The 16,567-nt window shown below is 32.6% G+C and overlaps 3 protein-coding genes across 3 annotated transcripts in view; all 3 read right to left on the bottom strand.

Moving 5' to 3' along the window:
* Nucleotides 1–16,567, bottom strand: part of LOC104899200 (long-chain-alcohol oxidase FAO2) — a 74,652-nt gene that overhangs the window by 32,533 nt on the left and 25,552 nt on the right. The gene's annotated exons all lie outside the window — the stretch shown is intronic.
* Nucleotides 181–1,362, bottom strand: LOC104895433 (protein TRACHEARY ELEMENT DIFFERENTIATION-RELATED 7). The gene is given in 2 exon segments (XM_010681939.4): nt 181–884; nt 886–1,362. Coding segments are annotated over 2 exon segments (885 nt in total). The 5' UTR covers nt 1,287–1,362; the 3' UTR covers nt 181–400.
* On the bottom strand, nt 4,239–8,929 carry LOC104895435 (protein trichome berefringence-like 7). The gene is given in 6 exon segments (XM_010681941.4): nt 4,239–4,571; nt 4,980–5,259; nt 5,726–5,884; nt 7,365–8,037; nt 8,040–8,486; nt 8,679–8,929. Coding segments are annotated over 4 exon segments (1,257 nt in total). The 5' UTR covers nt 8,185–8,486; nt 8,679–8,929; the 3' UTR covers nt 4,239–4,571.

The raw sequence follows: 16,567 nt of genomic DNA, 5'->3' as shown, positions 1-16,567 counted from the left end.
ACGTGATTGATTTGGAGTTTATAAAATTCCGCAATGTCAAATGGTGTGCAGACTGCAGTACTACAGTTAGAAGATTACTATGGCACTGATCGTATTAGCATCTTTAATGTAAGATAAAAACTTGTCATTGGTTTTATTCTTCTGAACTTTTTGTTGCCAGAACTTCAATAGTCTGAACTGTTAAGTAATAGTATAAAATATCATATAAACGAATAAAAGACAATTTCTGAATGTTATTTGTTGAAATACGCATAGCAATCAGTAATATACTGAAGCAATATGCGAATATTTATGTAGTTCAAACTTCAATGTATGATTTGTTTTAAAGATTAGAAAAGCTCTTAGCATGCGACATCATAGAGCATGCACAAATTTCATCCTGTTCAACGAGTTATTGTTCTCAATGTGGTGACTGACTGGAGCTGAGAGTGGGAGCTGCTATTTCCGGAGAGTGGTGATGATGTATAGCCTTAGTATGAGAAGTTCCATCAACTATTTCATTCTTTGTTTTAGTTTCATGAGAATGAATATCCTCTTCAAAGGTTACAAGCACAGCTGGTTCACCATGTGGACCAGGTACAACAGATTCATGAACGTGCACTCGTTCATCAAAAGTAATATCATCAGTCTCTTTGATCATTCTCTTTCTTCTCTTCTTCATGAAGCAAAACAATGCAGCTGAAAGGAATGCTAGAAAGAAAAGGCCTCCAAGGGACACGAAAACAATAATGATGGTAGCGTGGTGCCCAGGAGCAGGAGGTGGCAGCAGTGGAGGGGTGGGGGTGATGTGAGGAGGTGGTGGTGGAAGTTTTGGTGGCAGTGGTGGTGGCTTTACTGCTGGAGGTGGCGGAGGGAAAGGATGCGGAGGTGGTCTTGTGGAGGGTTGAGGGCTTTGGTGGAGGGAGAGAATGTGGAGGTGGTTTTGGTTTTGGTGCTGGAGGAGGGTTTGAGGGCTTTGTTGGTGATGGAGGTGGTTTAGGTTTTGGTGCTGGTGGTGGGTTAAAGGGCTTTGCTGGTGATGGAGGTGGTTTAGGTTTCGGTGTTGGTGGAGGGTTAGAGGGCTTTGTTGGTGATGGAGATGGTTTAGGTTTCGGCGATGGTGGAGGGTTCAATGGCTTTGTTGGTGATGGTGGGGTTGGTTTTGGTGGAGAAATGGGATGAAAAGGAGGTGGTAGGTATGGTGGAGAAATGGGATGAAAGGGAGGTGGTAGTTTTGGTGGGAATGGGTAACTATGTGGTGGCGGGAAAGGGAAAAATGGATAGTTAAAATATTGAGGTTGAGCCATAGAAGTTGATTGTTATTTGGGAAATTAGAGTATTAGATGATAGTTCTTAGCACTTAGCAGATGTTGTGTTTCGATTCTATACATTATACGCATTTATATAAACCCCAATTTCATTGAGTGTGTTGATTGTTAGAATGAACTTGTAAGTTTTTAGAGACTTGCCCTCCATTCCAAGATTTTGAGGGCTGTCATGTTTGCATTTAAAAACACCTAATCTTTCTTGCTTTCAGAACTTAAAAATTTCTGTTTCTTCTGTGCTAATCTGTTGAAAATGATTTTAACAATAAACTAGAGATGGCCAACAGTGCGGGCCAATCCAGTCCATCCAACCCAGCCCACCTCGTGGGCCGTGTGGACTGGGCTTGCAAAAAGACCGGTCCAGCCTAGCTCGAATCGTGAAATTGGTGGGTGGGCCGTGGGCCAGATTTCTTGAGCCCAGCCCACTAAAGCCCGCTACTAAAACTGCCCAGTCCGGACCACGAAACCGGTCCAGCCCAACCCATGAACCAGACCAGCCCAGTCCAAGTTATTATTGAACCAAATTGTGTATATTTAATCAAATTGTATATATTTTAATCAAATTGCATATATTATAATTCAATCAAATTTTAAAATAATGAAATTATTCATTAATTTTAATAATGATATATTTTTATTCATTTAAATTTTATATAACAATAATGAATAATTTCAATGATTAAATAATTTTGAAAAAAAATATCTCATGCCGGCCCGTCAGCCCAGTCCAGCCCACTAGACCCACGAACCGCCAGAACCGTTTCTCGAACCGTGAAAACCGGTAACAAACCGGTGTGGGCCAAGACTTTTCAGCCCGCGGACCAGCCCACCCAACCCATGAATTTCACGGTCCGGTCCTGGGCCGTGAAATCTCAGCCCAGCCCGCTACGGCCCACGGCCCGGCCCACCCAGCCCGCACTAGTGGCCATCACTACAATAAACCACTCTCATGAGAGTAAAAAAAAACTAACATTCTATATTATTCTTTGTTCCCTTTTCTGTTTTTCCCAACTTATTTTCAGTTCAATTCAGCTCAGTTCTGGACAATACTTTTAGGGCTTGTTCTCTCCAAGCTTATTTTCAGTTCAATTCAATTCAGTTCAGACCAGTTCAGTTCAGTTCTTGACAATACTTTTACTCTCACATATCACTATTCATTTCAGTTCAGTTCAATTCAGTTCAGTTCAGATCACTTCAGTTCAGTTCAGCTATTTTATGCCAAAGAGAACATATTTCATTTTAGTTCAGTCTAATTCAGTTCAATTTAGTTCAGTTGTTTTATGTCAAAGAGAACAGATCCTAAATTAGAGTATAAAATGTCTAGTAGCCAATTGTAAATGATGGTAAATGTAAATGATTTTATAATATGTCTCAGTTCTGGACAATACGTTTTCATTTCCATGTACATTATTCTTTTGCATAAATGTATATTATCATCTATGACCATTACCACAAGGTTATGTCATACTCTCGTGAAAACCATTTTGTTATAATGGGTCATTATTGGTTTTCTTTATACCAAAGGCATACTTGTAGGGGAAATTCCTAATTTCGAAGCCATCTAAACGAAAATTTCTTTTGAACAAATAGTTGTTGCATACACAACCACAAATATGATATGTCGATATATTGTATATAAAATATTATCATAAATGTTGTATTTTGAAAACAAGGTCTCAATACTCAATGTAATCTATGAGATATAAGATGTTGAACTTTTATATACAATATTTGTGACTTTTCAGATTAATGTGAAGGGAGAACGAATTGATTGAATCTTTACATGATATCTGAACATGTTCCAATCCTAGGACCTGTGGGTTATAGGCTCACCACGCTTTCGCTGTGCCACTCTGATTGAAATTAGGAAATAAAACGTGCCACTCTGATTGAAATTAGGAAACAATTCCTATTTCACAATGAATTGCTGATAAAAAAGTAACATGAATCTTATGCACAAAAATACCCAACGTATTTGTTACTGTTAACCCCATTTATTACCACTCATCAACGTTGGCTTTTGAGTTTGAAACTACACTGCCTCTAAAACCAACCTATAAGATCCCGAGGCCCATGAGAAGATTTAACGAGGATATAATTTATTATACTTCCTCCGTTTTATAATACACGCTACATTTTTCATTGTGGGAAATTTGACATTACTTGCTACACTTCTTTTTTAGTGTAGCGAGTAATATGAAACGGAGGAAGTATCAAGGTAGCAATATTAATGTCAAGAACTTTGCATGTACGGAACTTCCAAGAACACGATACTTTGGTGTAAACTTGAATTCTCAAAAGATTTTAAGCGTTATGGAGGCTCTGTACGACTACCATTAAACGAGACATGTCCAGGTAATTATAATTTTATTTGTTAACATTTTGTTCATAAATATAACACCATATATGCTTGAGGTTATGGGATCAAATTTTATAAGATGCATTTTCTATTTTTTGTTATATGCGTATTTATATAAAGTAAACACACTAAGAGATAGCGCCATGTGGCATAATTCATTGCTTAGAAACACATTTTAATATATTAGTATAGATATGTTGTTAAAGTTATAATTCATAATATAATGATTTTGAGTTTTTTTAACCTTTTAATAATGAATGATAAAACAATATTGAAAAAGGAAAATAAAATGTGATAAAGGGCCGTGGAGAATTCGAACTCCTAACTTCACAGTAATTAAAAAAAAGTCAACAATGCAAACTAATTTCTTAACCACTCAAACAAATATAACTTTACACATACTTACTATAACAATCAATACATATAAACTTAATTTGGAGGCCTCTCAATGGCTCTCATCTTCCTGAGGCCCTATGCCGAGGCCCATGATGCACGTGCACATGGCCGGGCTTGCATGCGTAGTTATGCCGAGACCTTCTTCGAAGAAGTAGCCCGAAAAAATGGGTTATAAAAGGTATACAAATTGCAAAATTTTGCAATAAAAATGAACAAGAACTCGTATATTCTAAAATACAACAATTGATCAAATGTGAATGAAAGAATACAACCCTGAAATGAACCTCCAAAGGCTTCAATTACATCCCCTCATCATACACGTAAAATTAAATCACAGGAGGGAAGAAACAGAGTGGGTGATGATGGTCTCTCTAACAAAACTTTCTATACTGATACACTCGCCGAAACTTCTCCAAGGTATGTATATGTCCTATCAAAAAGAGGACAAGAAATGTGTATAATGGAGAATAGGATTTGAAGAATCGAACTTCATCTGTCTCGTATCAGTCGATCTGCAGACAAAAATGAAACGGAAATTAAAGAAGAAGAAGACATGCATCCGTAAAATGTTAAACAATTCCCACACCGACTTTATCCCGTAAAAACAAGAATATGTTGTCCTAGATCTAATACACTTTTAGCTATACTATACACGCACAATACATGACAACATACTATCTGGTAGCTAAACGTCCTCTAGAACTAACAAGTACAATGCAAGATATTTGAAATAGTTACAAGGACAAACCAGATTGATTGTGCCAAGCTAGCAAAGGAAACAATAGAGGTCAGAAAAGCTGGAATTAATTATATGAGAACCTATCAGAACTTCATATGACACAATTATATAAAGTTTGAGGTAAACAGAGTAATAAAAAAACCAATGAGATGGAAATAAAGAAAGATTGAGAAGCAAGTACCTAATAGGGGAAAAGGCGAGACAGCAGAATTTCATTCCAAAAGTCAGGTACTCCAGGCAGACACCAGTGGCTACAGTCGGTCAGAGATTTACGGTCACTCCAGTTACCTACATGTGCATCACTCCTAGAGGCTGACATGGAAGTGATCTGCAACATAGTAGCAGGAAACTTCATCCTCTTTACTGTATCAGTTACAAAATCCGAGAATGGGTTCTGATGACTATTTCCAATCCCTGATGTTGGAAATTGAGTCACATTGCAATGTGCGTTGGATTGGTTACTGTTGCAAACAAGATGAGACAATGAACTTTTAGCCAATTCAATATAAGCCCCTCACACACAACCTGAACAATAAGATACAAAGTCGCAAGTGCAAAACAAGTATGCATCACTGAGTGACTTTATTTCCATGAATTGGATGCAAATTTGAAGGCGAAGCATTTGTACTGCTGAATCCTATGCGTTATGTCAGTAAGAGCATATCTGATTCAGTACAGCTGCTGGTGGGAGGTGTACTACACATCAATATGCAGTTTCCCCTTAACAATACCTCAGAGAATCCACTAGTAGAGAATATTTTATTATTTCATGGAGTCAACATACAAGATACTGAAGTGACAGTAATAGCCTTTTTCTAACTTGAAGATCATTGTTCATATCGATTCATCAATGGAAGAGATGGTACGTGTTTGTTTAGTACACATCATGTTAAATGTTAAACATGTGAATGGGCTTCTTTAGCATACCTCCAGTGAGATGGCTCAAAAGTACGAAAGAAAACACGTGTTCTTGTTGAGTTTACTGAAGCTTCCACCCATGAAGCCCAGGTGGACATTGCTACTTTGTAGGCTGAAGCAATTGACATCCCAAGCTTCAGTGAACCACCTAATTGAAAATAGCAACCCCTGTTAGAGAGAATTTTAGGAGACTTTAGTATTCTGAAAGAGAAAGGAAAACAGACACATCAAGGAAACTTTACAATTTCTAGTAAATGCAAATTGGCGTTCCATCATAAACAATATGGAATCCAGCTGTTTGCACGCGCACGCCAAGTCGCCAACCTTAAGCATAATAATTTTGGCTTGTCTAGATGAGAAGTGGATATGATTACAGTTTCTATTTACATGATAGCTGCTCCAATTCTCTAGTATTCATGAATTATACAATAACACAATCCACCACTCATATCAGATATTATTTTCACAGGGTGTTCGGAGGCGTAAATGTTCAGTCTTACTCTTAACTAGTCTAGATCAATGGACAGGCCGGGAGGAAAGTGATGGTGTGATACTGATTGAAACTACCCTCCATATTCTATTCGTGCATACAAGCAATTAATCATAAATTTTAAATCATTCAAGGCATACTGAAATTTCTATGGTAGCCAGCTTTAAAGGCTGCTCAACATGTTTCCTTTATTAAGACACTATACAGTACAGGATATACCAGTATGTTCCTTCAAAGTATTACAGGACACAAATCATTCAACCCAACCAAGGAATCATCCTTCTCCTGGTACTCAACCCATGCTAATGAAGGAGTAAAGAAGCATAAATTTCTGTGTCTCTTAAACTTGACTTATGAGACACAAATATATATGCTTTTTATACCAGACAGCTATGGAAAAAATTATATAGATAAACTCAATCTCATACAACAATACGTACAACTTAAGCAGAAACTCCTTCACCAGTGGGGCAAAAGATGTTTAAATTACTTCATCAAAACCCTTCAGATAGCCGTTTGCATGGTATCCTACATTCAAACGAGTTGTAAAAAAGAGATATGATGGGTTTTCTGAAGCCAATTGTTCGTTTTCATATATAGTGCCAATGATCCATGTATTTCATGATGAAAATTATGTACCTATAGAACTATCAAATTTTACCATAGTAATTAGTTTCCTACCTAGCTTTTTATTTGCTGCTCCTACAAAGCATTAGTCCCTTTATCCATCTGTTTGAGTATAAAATACTGACCACTGCAGCTCCCACGAATAGCCAAATAGGTACTGCAACCAACATTATCTTCAGCCTTCAGGCCTAGACAAGATCAGTCCACTAAAACACCAGTGACCATAAACATGGTCAGATGAATCTGTAGAATTAGGTTTTATACTATTTAGTCATTTGCACTAGTATATTTTTATAATGGTTGTCTTTCTGTCTTACTACAAGATTCTATTTGTACCCAAAGTTTTAAAACTTAGGTTTTGCACTACTTATTTGCAATGACAGCTAGCATAAACATGTGTTCCTACTTCCCTCCATAGGGTGCTTCACTTAACTTGCTTCTATATCTTCTGTAAGATGAGAAAAATGAAGTTGCATAAAGCTAACAATTGATATGTAGTTCAAATACTTCTACAAGCACCTGAAGACTTACGTTTCATATAATTTTGATGGTATCCACCAATGTCCGGAGTTGAATATTAGAGCATCTGAATCGACCCATTCCTTACTAATGTCATCCATTTTGTCAAGCTTGAGTGTTGTTTTTACTCTCTTTGGCGAATGCTTTGGTGCCATACCAGGCTGGACTAAGAAAACAGACCGGTAGAACTCCACTGATAAATTAAAGGAATAAAAGCGAACAGCCAAGTGTCTTATGGTTTTCGTTATGTTCCTACCATTCACTTCGTAAACACTTGTCTTATCCTCAACTCCTGTCATAAGCAGGCATATAAAAGACTCCCATTGTGTCCTACTCATAGAATCTCCTACAAAAACAATCCTTTTACCTTGAAGCCTTTCCAACATATTAGATGCATTGAACTTTGGGATGTCACAATATTTGGGCTTCCATCTCCATTTGAGGTAATCTTTATCTTTCCTCCCATTACCCAAGCAATTAAAACCTTGTTCTGCAAAAGGACACAGAGAAGAGTTGTACAAAGGATAACTATAGTCCAACACCCAACTCCCATCAAAGGCATCACATATCCTCGACGAAGCAGCATACTCATGCAACGCCTGCCCACGATTGGGGAAAACATAGAGATACCCATAAGATAAACCCAAGCAAAAGGTAACCAATGGTCCAATAATGATGAGATATACAGATTCCTCGAAACCCAACTATCTCGACGAAGTCCATTGAAGTTATCTCTATGAAGAAGCACCTTTGGACTAACAATGGAGGTAGCATTCCTCCTATTAGAAGGTGTACTCCTACTAGAAGATGTACTCCTGCTGAGATTTTTCATGGTCTTAATACAGCACAAAACAACATCTCAGAGGAATACATCAACAGAATCTAAGAACCCCAAGAACCAATCATCCCAATCTTCTATTTCTAAGCAAAATGACAGAAAATCCGCGACGATTTATACCACCACCATCATCATCATCATCAACATCATCATTCAAGTCAAAATTGCTTCTAACACCTCAATTTCTCAAACCCAACATACCCATAAACCCAAATCAAGCTGAATTAACAAAGAAACTACAATAACTTGGATATCTGTATGGGTCTCAAAACATTAAAATAAATCACGAAGCACAACTGCAAACACAAAGCAAATATAGCAATTCATAAATATGAATTCTAAGAAACACAAAAATTAAAGAGCAAGAACAGAAATTTAGAGTATACCCAACATAAAACTCATAGAAAAGCAAAAAGATCTCTTTTTTCAAATCTCAAGTAAGATGTGTTTAGTAATGAAATCATGAGTATGGTGCAGAAAGTATTTACCAGTTAGAAGCTCAATAAAACGATCTCATGAATCAATTAATTCATAAGATGATGAATGAATGAATGACTAATTCATATGATTTGAATGAACACAAACCCAACTACTTACTGGAGAGTGAAGAGAGAGAAAGTGTAGAGGTAAGAGACGAAGATTCGAGGGAGAAGGGTGGAAACAGGAGATCGTGAGAGTTGAGACAGAGACTGGACAACAAAAGTTAAATATTTCATAAATTAATGGAGTAGTTAGATTTTGCCAAACCCCCAAAAAATTGCCTAAATAAGGGTTGTTAAGAATAACTTTTAATGGTATATATAGCAAAAATGATAGTATATTTATTATGAGAAGTAGTATATTTATTAAAAAAAAGTCTGTTTTGAATAGATCATATGCTTCTTTAATTTATGTGAGAGTTTTTTTTAGAAAACATGAGTTCGTTTATTTTAAAATAGAGAAAGTATATGAAAACTCAATATACTTTATCCGTTATGTTTTAAATGAAACGTTTGCTTTTTCAGGAAACCTAACACGCTTCTTTAATCATTAATATATTTAGTTATGCACATGTAAAAAATATTAAAAGTTATAATTTGATAATATGCATCGAGACGAATCTAACAAGATCCCACTTGATTATATATCTTCTTTGTATGATGGCGATAAATTGAAGTCAAAATTGATCAATGAATAGTGTCATTTCACCTAATGTTTCATTTAAAACTAAATAGATGACATATAATATTCTTACAAGTATATTACCATAGTGTATACTTAACATTTTACTGCATTAAATCTTTACTAGATATATCACCCTTGTTTTTATGATTTGAACAAAAAAAAATATATACAGAATGGTTCTAAATTAGGCAAAACTCCCCAAAAAACTAACTACCAAAAAACTTTAGCAAGTGTTCTCTTTGTTTTATTTTGTTTTTTATTAGAAGGAAAAAATTTAGACAGAACCCCTCAATTCGAGCGTCAACCTAAGACGTTCTTTCAGATGATAGGAGAAAGATACTCCTTCTGTCCCTAAATATAATTTCTATTTTTCAATTTATGTCTGTTCCAAATAGATTTCTCATTTCCTTATTTGACATGAGTCCACTAATTAAAATATATATCATTTAGCTTTCACTTTCTATTATATTACCCACTTTTTCATAACCAAGATGACTTTGTAAAATGGTCTATATTTTCTCTCCTCACTAAACAATTTATGAATATTGTACCAACTTCAATTCAATTCTAATTTTATACAAAAAAGGTCTCACTAGCTTACGATTTCTTCTTGATACTTATGCCCAAAAGAAATGAGAACTTTTTTATAGGGGGAAATGAGAACCTTATTTAGAGATGAAGCGAGTAATACAATACAATTGTTAAGTTTGGCCATTTATTTCGTTATTGACTTGCGCATGGTAGTCACACAACCTTCTTCGATCTTCTTCCCACCATTTGTGTACAAACTAGTATTTGGACCCGAGCGTTTCCCCGGGTTGGTATTGTGTTTCTGAACTTGATATGCATTTTTTTTCATTCCCACTAAAATATATTAAGGAAAACTCAACAATAAAAAGATACAAATATAATAATGTGGACACTTAAAGCATGACTGAAAGTTGGTTGAGATGGTAATTGCGTCATGTTATAATAGCAAGAGGTCACGTTGTTCAAATCTCGTTGCAAGTTAATTTTACTTTTGTTAATCGACATAGCTTAAACTATTCACTGTATACAAAAATTAGTATGTTCTCTTCTTAATATTGAACTTCAATAGTTGTCTAATCGAGGTTGAGGTGGTGGAGTAGTGGTATCGCTTCTCATCTGTTATCCCTGAGGTATAGGGATCAAACCTCATAGGACTCATTTGAGTAATTTTCCATATCCCCCCCCCCCCTCAAGTGAGTCCTCTTCTCTCACTAAAAGAAAATGCCTAATTTTAAATTAAAATTAGATGACCTCTTATAAGACCGACTCTTTCTGCACATAGGTCAATTTTTTTTTTGTTTCTATATCTTTGCTTTCTTTAATTTCACGGTCTCCAACATCTTACTTATTTTAAAATAGATGATAAATGGTAGTACTAATTGGTAAAGCACTAAAACTCGTATAATACACAAAAGTTTACATATTATAGATTCGTACATGAGACGAGGTTTCCTCCGTTTTTTTTATATTACAATGATTACTATTTTGGGTAGTTTCACATCTATTGCAACATTTTTAATTTTGGTATAAAGAGCAACTTAAATTGACAATATTGCCCTTACTTTATCTTATTAAAACTATCATTAATTACTCAGTTTGCCTTATAAAATTGCTTTTATTTTCTAAGCTAAGGATGATTTCTCTCCTACTTTAGTTAATTAAATAGTTACTTTTATGCTAAACTGCTCACTTGTTCTAAATCCTTAAAACTTGTGTCCAAACACATTGTTGCAATAGAAAAAGAACGGAGGTAGTATTAGCTCGGATGAATTTTAATCGGATTGGGTCACCTTTAGTTTTTACTACTTCTAACCTTCAATTTTGGCTGTTTTTTGAGACATTTTTGAATTTCTCCGGTTCTGGTCATATTTTTTCCCGAAACATTCCTAGGAAAGTCGACATGACTTGTGACGTTGTGCAAGTGCTTGGAACCATTTCTGAATACCCCATTTGTTCATTTCTCGTGAAATCTAAAATTGCCTCGAAATGAATGTAAATGTAATACTCCGTATTTTTTTTAGTAAGTTAATATTTATATTTTTAGAAAAGTTTTAGTTTTGAAAAAGGTTTTATTTACTAAAAAGGCTTATTAAAAAGACTTTTATAAAAGATTTTGAGTATTTAAAAATAAATTGTAGCGCAAATGCATATATATTGGGCCCAAGTTTACTAGTTTTAAAACCTAAGTACTTTGGTAGCAAAATTTTAAAAATGTTTTAAAGAAAAGGTTTAGAAAAGAAAAGAAAAAAAGGGGAAAAAGGTTTGCAAAAGATTTTTAAAAGAAAAAAAAAAAAGATTTAAAGAAATTTAAAAAAAAAAAAAAAAAAAAAAAAGAAAATTTCTTAGAACAAAGATATATGCGGCTATGTCAGCGTGTGAAGTGATGAAATTTTGGTTACTTTTGTTATTTTTCTTATCTTAGTTATTTTATCTTAGATAATTATGTATTATGGGATAATTTATATCTTTTTCTAATCTTAGTTGGATAAGCATAAATATTAGTTATATCTAACTAGATTAGTTTATCTTTTTCCTAAATCTATCTTTTAGTTTCCTAATCCTATTCCGATTCTACTTTTCCAACTAGTATAAATAGGGGTCTCCACCCATCATATTTTTCACACCAAATTTGAGAAATAAATCTCTTTTCTCAAGTTTAAACTCTCTCTCCCTCTTAGCCTACCTTTTCTCTTTCTCCCTAGTAGTTATTATTATTCAAGGTGCGTGTATTTGTAGATCTTTAATAATTGTTTTGCAAGTGTAGTATTATGTTTTTAGGAAAATATTTTGGATTGAAATATGTTTTTATGAGTTTTTTATGAATGCATCTGTTTAATGAACATGTTTAATGTTTATAATATTTTATTTATGAACTTTGAATTATGTCTTTCATTTAATATATTTATAAAGTTTATCTTTGAATTTATATTCAAATATTTTAGAAGGAGTTTGATCTTTATTCATGTTTAAATATTTAAAAAGGAGTGTTTTTGAACATATTATTTTTCAAAGGTTAACCCTTGAGCAAGTTATTTTATTTATGCCTTTTATGGCTAAGTTTTAAGAATTATTATTCTTTTTAAAGGAGGATTATTTCAGAAGGATTTTTATTAGAATATGATCTTTTATGATCACAATTATAAAGAGGCCACTTGTTATTTATTAGCAAGAACGGTAGCTATTATATTATTTACCCATGTACTTTTTGTATAAGTCATGTGGACAAGGTAGTTCCCCTCGTAATAGACTCAGTAAGGAATACTAAACTTGGGGGGTGTGCACACTTTAGGCAAGGTACCTAGGCAAGGAAAAAGGATTTTTATCAAGGTATATACTTTATATTATAAGTATTATCAAGTATCCGAAAGGTTTTTCGAAATTAAATATTTCAAAGTTTAATTAAATAAAGTGTTTAATATTCCGCATATACATGTACTCAGTATTTTTACTGACACGCTTTGTTTTGTTTTGTTTTATGGCTTTGTCCCTGTGATGACCCTTTTGGTGAGCAGATTTTACAGGTTGATGCATACTTCATATGGGGGAGCTAGTGAGGAATCATAATTAGTCAAGAGTTGTTATTTTATTTTCTTTATTTCAGTTATATAGTTGTACAATAAAGTTTTATTTATAAAGAGAAGTTAGTTAGTTATTTCCGCTGCATTAGTTTAAGTTAGTTAGTAGTTAGTATTAAAGCCTTTAACGTTATCACGTGGCTGTAATACTCTCAAGTTTCTCAAGGAGTTTTATATTAAAATGAGTTTTCCAAAAGAGAGAAATTTGGGGGTGTTACAAAGTGGTATCAGAGTTCAGGTTCTTTTTGAAAATAAATAACAGTCAATGAGAGTATGGGTAGATCTACGAAGGGCATATAAGATAGAGTTTCGCATTCTATTTGCATTTTTTTTTACATTTTATATTATGTGAAAAAAAAAATACTTCTTTCTTTTTAAACAAATACTTATATTTTCAAGTATAAATATTTTCTGATTTATATTTTGAAGAACGGAATAAGTATGTGGATTTATTTTTCTGAGGAAAGTTCTGGCTAAGGAAAGACTTGGTACTTAAGTTGGCCGTTTGTGCCGCACCTCTCTTTCCTGGGAACTCACTCGATTAATTATTCATACACTAAGCCTAGTACTCAAATAAACAACTCTTTTGGTCATATACATATATATGTATTTTTCAAGAATATCAAACAATTTTTTTTTATATAGGAATTTCAAATATTTTTCGATTCATTTGAAATTATAGTTCAAATGTTATTTTTATTTTGACTATTATTTCAACATGCAATCCGTATTTATCTTATAAATCTATATATATTTATTTGAATTAAGCTGAACTTTTTTATAAAGTATTTTTTTTTTATAAGAATTGTTTAGTGTTTATTGTTCTATTTGTAATTATTATTTTGAATATATTTTAAGGAAGTTTGACTTATTGTCAAGTTAATATGAAAAATCTTCGTATTTTTATAAGCAGAAAAGAAAGAGTTTATATGTTTATTATAAGAATTGAGTTATTATTTTGTCTTTCATGACATGTATTTAAAAAGCTACTTCAAGTTGGGATATTATATCTCTACGATATTTTTTTTTTACATGTATATTTTATAGATGAACTTGGTTATTTAATGTCTTATATGACATGTATGCATGTGATCAATTCATGCAAAGTGATTTATATACATTGTGTAAAGCTTAATATGTTTATTTTTTGATTTATAAGTGTTAGGAGAACTATGAGTTCAAAGTAAGCCAAGTTGACTATTTGAGATCCATTAAAGGTGAAAATTGTTCTAGTTTATTCCTTTGAAGGAAAGAAGTTTAGTAGTTATTTTTTAGTAGGAGTGAATAAGGCAATACATTATGTTATGTGCTAAAGAATTGTGAAATTAGTCATTTGAAGTTTTTTAGTTGGATGATCTTTAATGTTTAGTGACATGAGTAAGGAAGAGAAATTTCATAATTTGTGGAAACAAGTAGGAGGTCAATATTTATACAGCTTGGAGGAATTATTAAGATTTAGATAAGTTGTATATTTTGTTTATGGATATAGTCAACACTGTCTTAGCAATGATATAGAGATAACCTTCGAAAGGTGACAAATAAGGAATATTATGAGGACTTTACAGGTATACGAGGTACCATATTTGAAGCTGGATTTAATTAAGGAATTTTCTCCTATGCTGAATCACAAAGGAGTTATCGTTGTTATAGTTAAGCAAAGAAAGTACGAAGTAAGACCATATTTGAAACTTTAGCAGGTTCTCTTAGATCATTTTTTTAAAGGTGAAGTAAGATACTAGAATTCTCTAAATGTATTCTAAGTTGATTTTGGGAGATTATTGAGGTCAAAGGAGTATTATTTTTTGGGAGTAGTCTTAAACTTTGCTTGAATATGGAGTATAATTGTTGTTTTGGCAATATGAAAGATAGAGTGATTATAAGGATTGGGTATATATTAATATATTATTTGGAAAAAATCTGGAGATTAATAAAGGAGAAAAAGGGAAGAAATTAGTCAATCAAGGTAATTGATTTTGGAAAGAATAGTGTATTTTTATATTATGGATTTAAGTATTGAGTTTATATTATGTGAAGGAGTTAATTTTATTGAAATGAAGATTGTGTGAATTTTCAGGAAAGGATTTTTATTACTATCTCAAGTTATAGTTGAGTACTGTTTATTTTTTAGAGAATATTAATTATGGTACTTTAAGAGAAATTTGAAGATGAAGTTCGAGGAGTTTTAGTTTTGAGGACCTAAGTAAGGAAGTCTATTTTTCTCCAAGTATATGTTGTGTTAGTATATATACTAACAAGTTTTGCTTGTGAATAATGATGAATTGATTTGATTTCGATTTGTAATAAAGTAGGATCAAGGGTAATTCTTTTTTTCATTATGAGACCTTCATGAGTTATGTGAAGCTGATTAAATTTTGAGGAGAAACAAACGTATTTTACAAACAAAAAGAAATTGTTTGAATATTTATTTTCGAGTAAAGCTTCGAAAGTTTATAAAGTTCTTTTGTTCTCACTATATTATAGCATTTTGATAATATATTAGTATTTGCTCAAATAGTTTTCCTACAAAACTTGTCTTTAGTATCAGTATGTAATTTTTATTATTTCAAGAATTTGAAAAATTTCCTACTCAAGTTTTAGAAGATTTTCAGTTTGTCATAAACCATACCCTTTTTGTACTTATTCAAATGCTTTATTTATGATATTGATCTATTATTGAAGGCATTTATTTATATTCTTAATACCTTGAAATAGAGGTTATTCTTTTTTTTTGAAGCCTAAAAGTTATTTTTGAAAGTGTTATTTACTCTCTAGTGATTTTATTATTACATTTTCATCAGCAATGATTTTTATATTGTTTGTATTACAAAGTTGGTAAATAATTTTAAGTCAGGTTTTAAGTCTTAGCGAGTTACGGGGGCGTAACTCTTTTAAGAGGGGTAGAATACGATAGAGTTTCGCGCTTTTAACTTAAAACGCTATTTTTGACCTACTTTTGACTTATTTTATGAGTTATAGTGTGAGCCAACTTATTTTTTATAGAGAGTTTGTGGTATATGTGAATTACATGCTTTACTTATTACTTGCTTGTTTCAAGTTTCAGGACGAAACTTCTTTTAAGGGGGGTAGTTTGTAATACTCCGTATTTTTTTTAGTAAGTTAATATTTATATTTTTAGAAAAGTTTTAGTTTTGAAAAAGGTTTTATTTACTAAAAAGGCTTATTAAAAAGACTTTTATAAAAGATTTTGAGTATTTAAAATAAATTGTAGCCCAAATGATAATATTGGGCCAAGTTTACTAGTTTTAAAACCTAAGTACTTTGGTAGCAAAATTTTAAAAATGTTTTAAAGAAAGTTTAGAAAAGAAAAGAAAAAGGGAAAGGTTTGCAAAGATTTTAAAAGAAAAAAAAAAAGATTTAAAGAAATTTCAAAAAAAAAAAAAAAAAAAAGGAAAAAGAAAATTTCTAACAAAGATATCATGCGGCTATGTTCAGCGTGTGAAGTGATGAAATTTTGGTTACTTTTGTTATTTTCTTATCTTAGTTATTTTATCTTAGATAATTATGTATTATGAGATAATTTATATCTTTTTCTAATCTTAATTGGATAAGCGTAAATATTAGTTATATCCTAACTAGATTAGTTTATC

Source organism: Beta vulgaris, chromosome 7 (genome assembly GCF_026745355.1).
Source record: "Beta vulgaris subsp. vulgaris cultivar EL10 chromosome 7, EL10.2, whole genome shotgun sequence".
Lineage (NCBI taxonomy): Eukaryota > Viridiplantae > Streptophyta > Magnoliopsida > Caryophyllales > Amaranthaceae > Beta > Beta vulgaris.
Note: the sequence above shows the minus strand (reverse complement) of the source record. Positions and strands in the feature narration are given on the sequence as shown.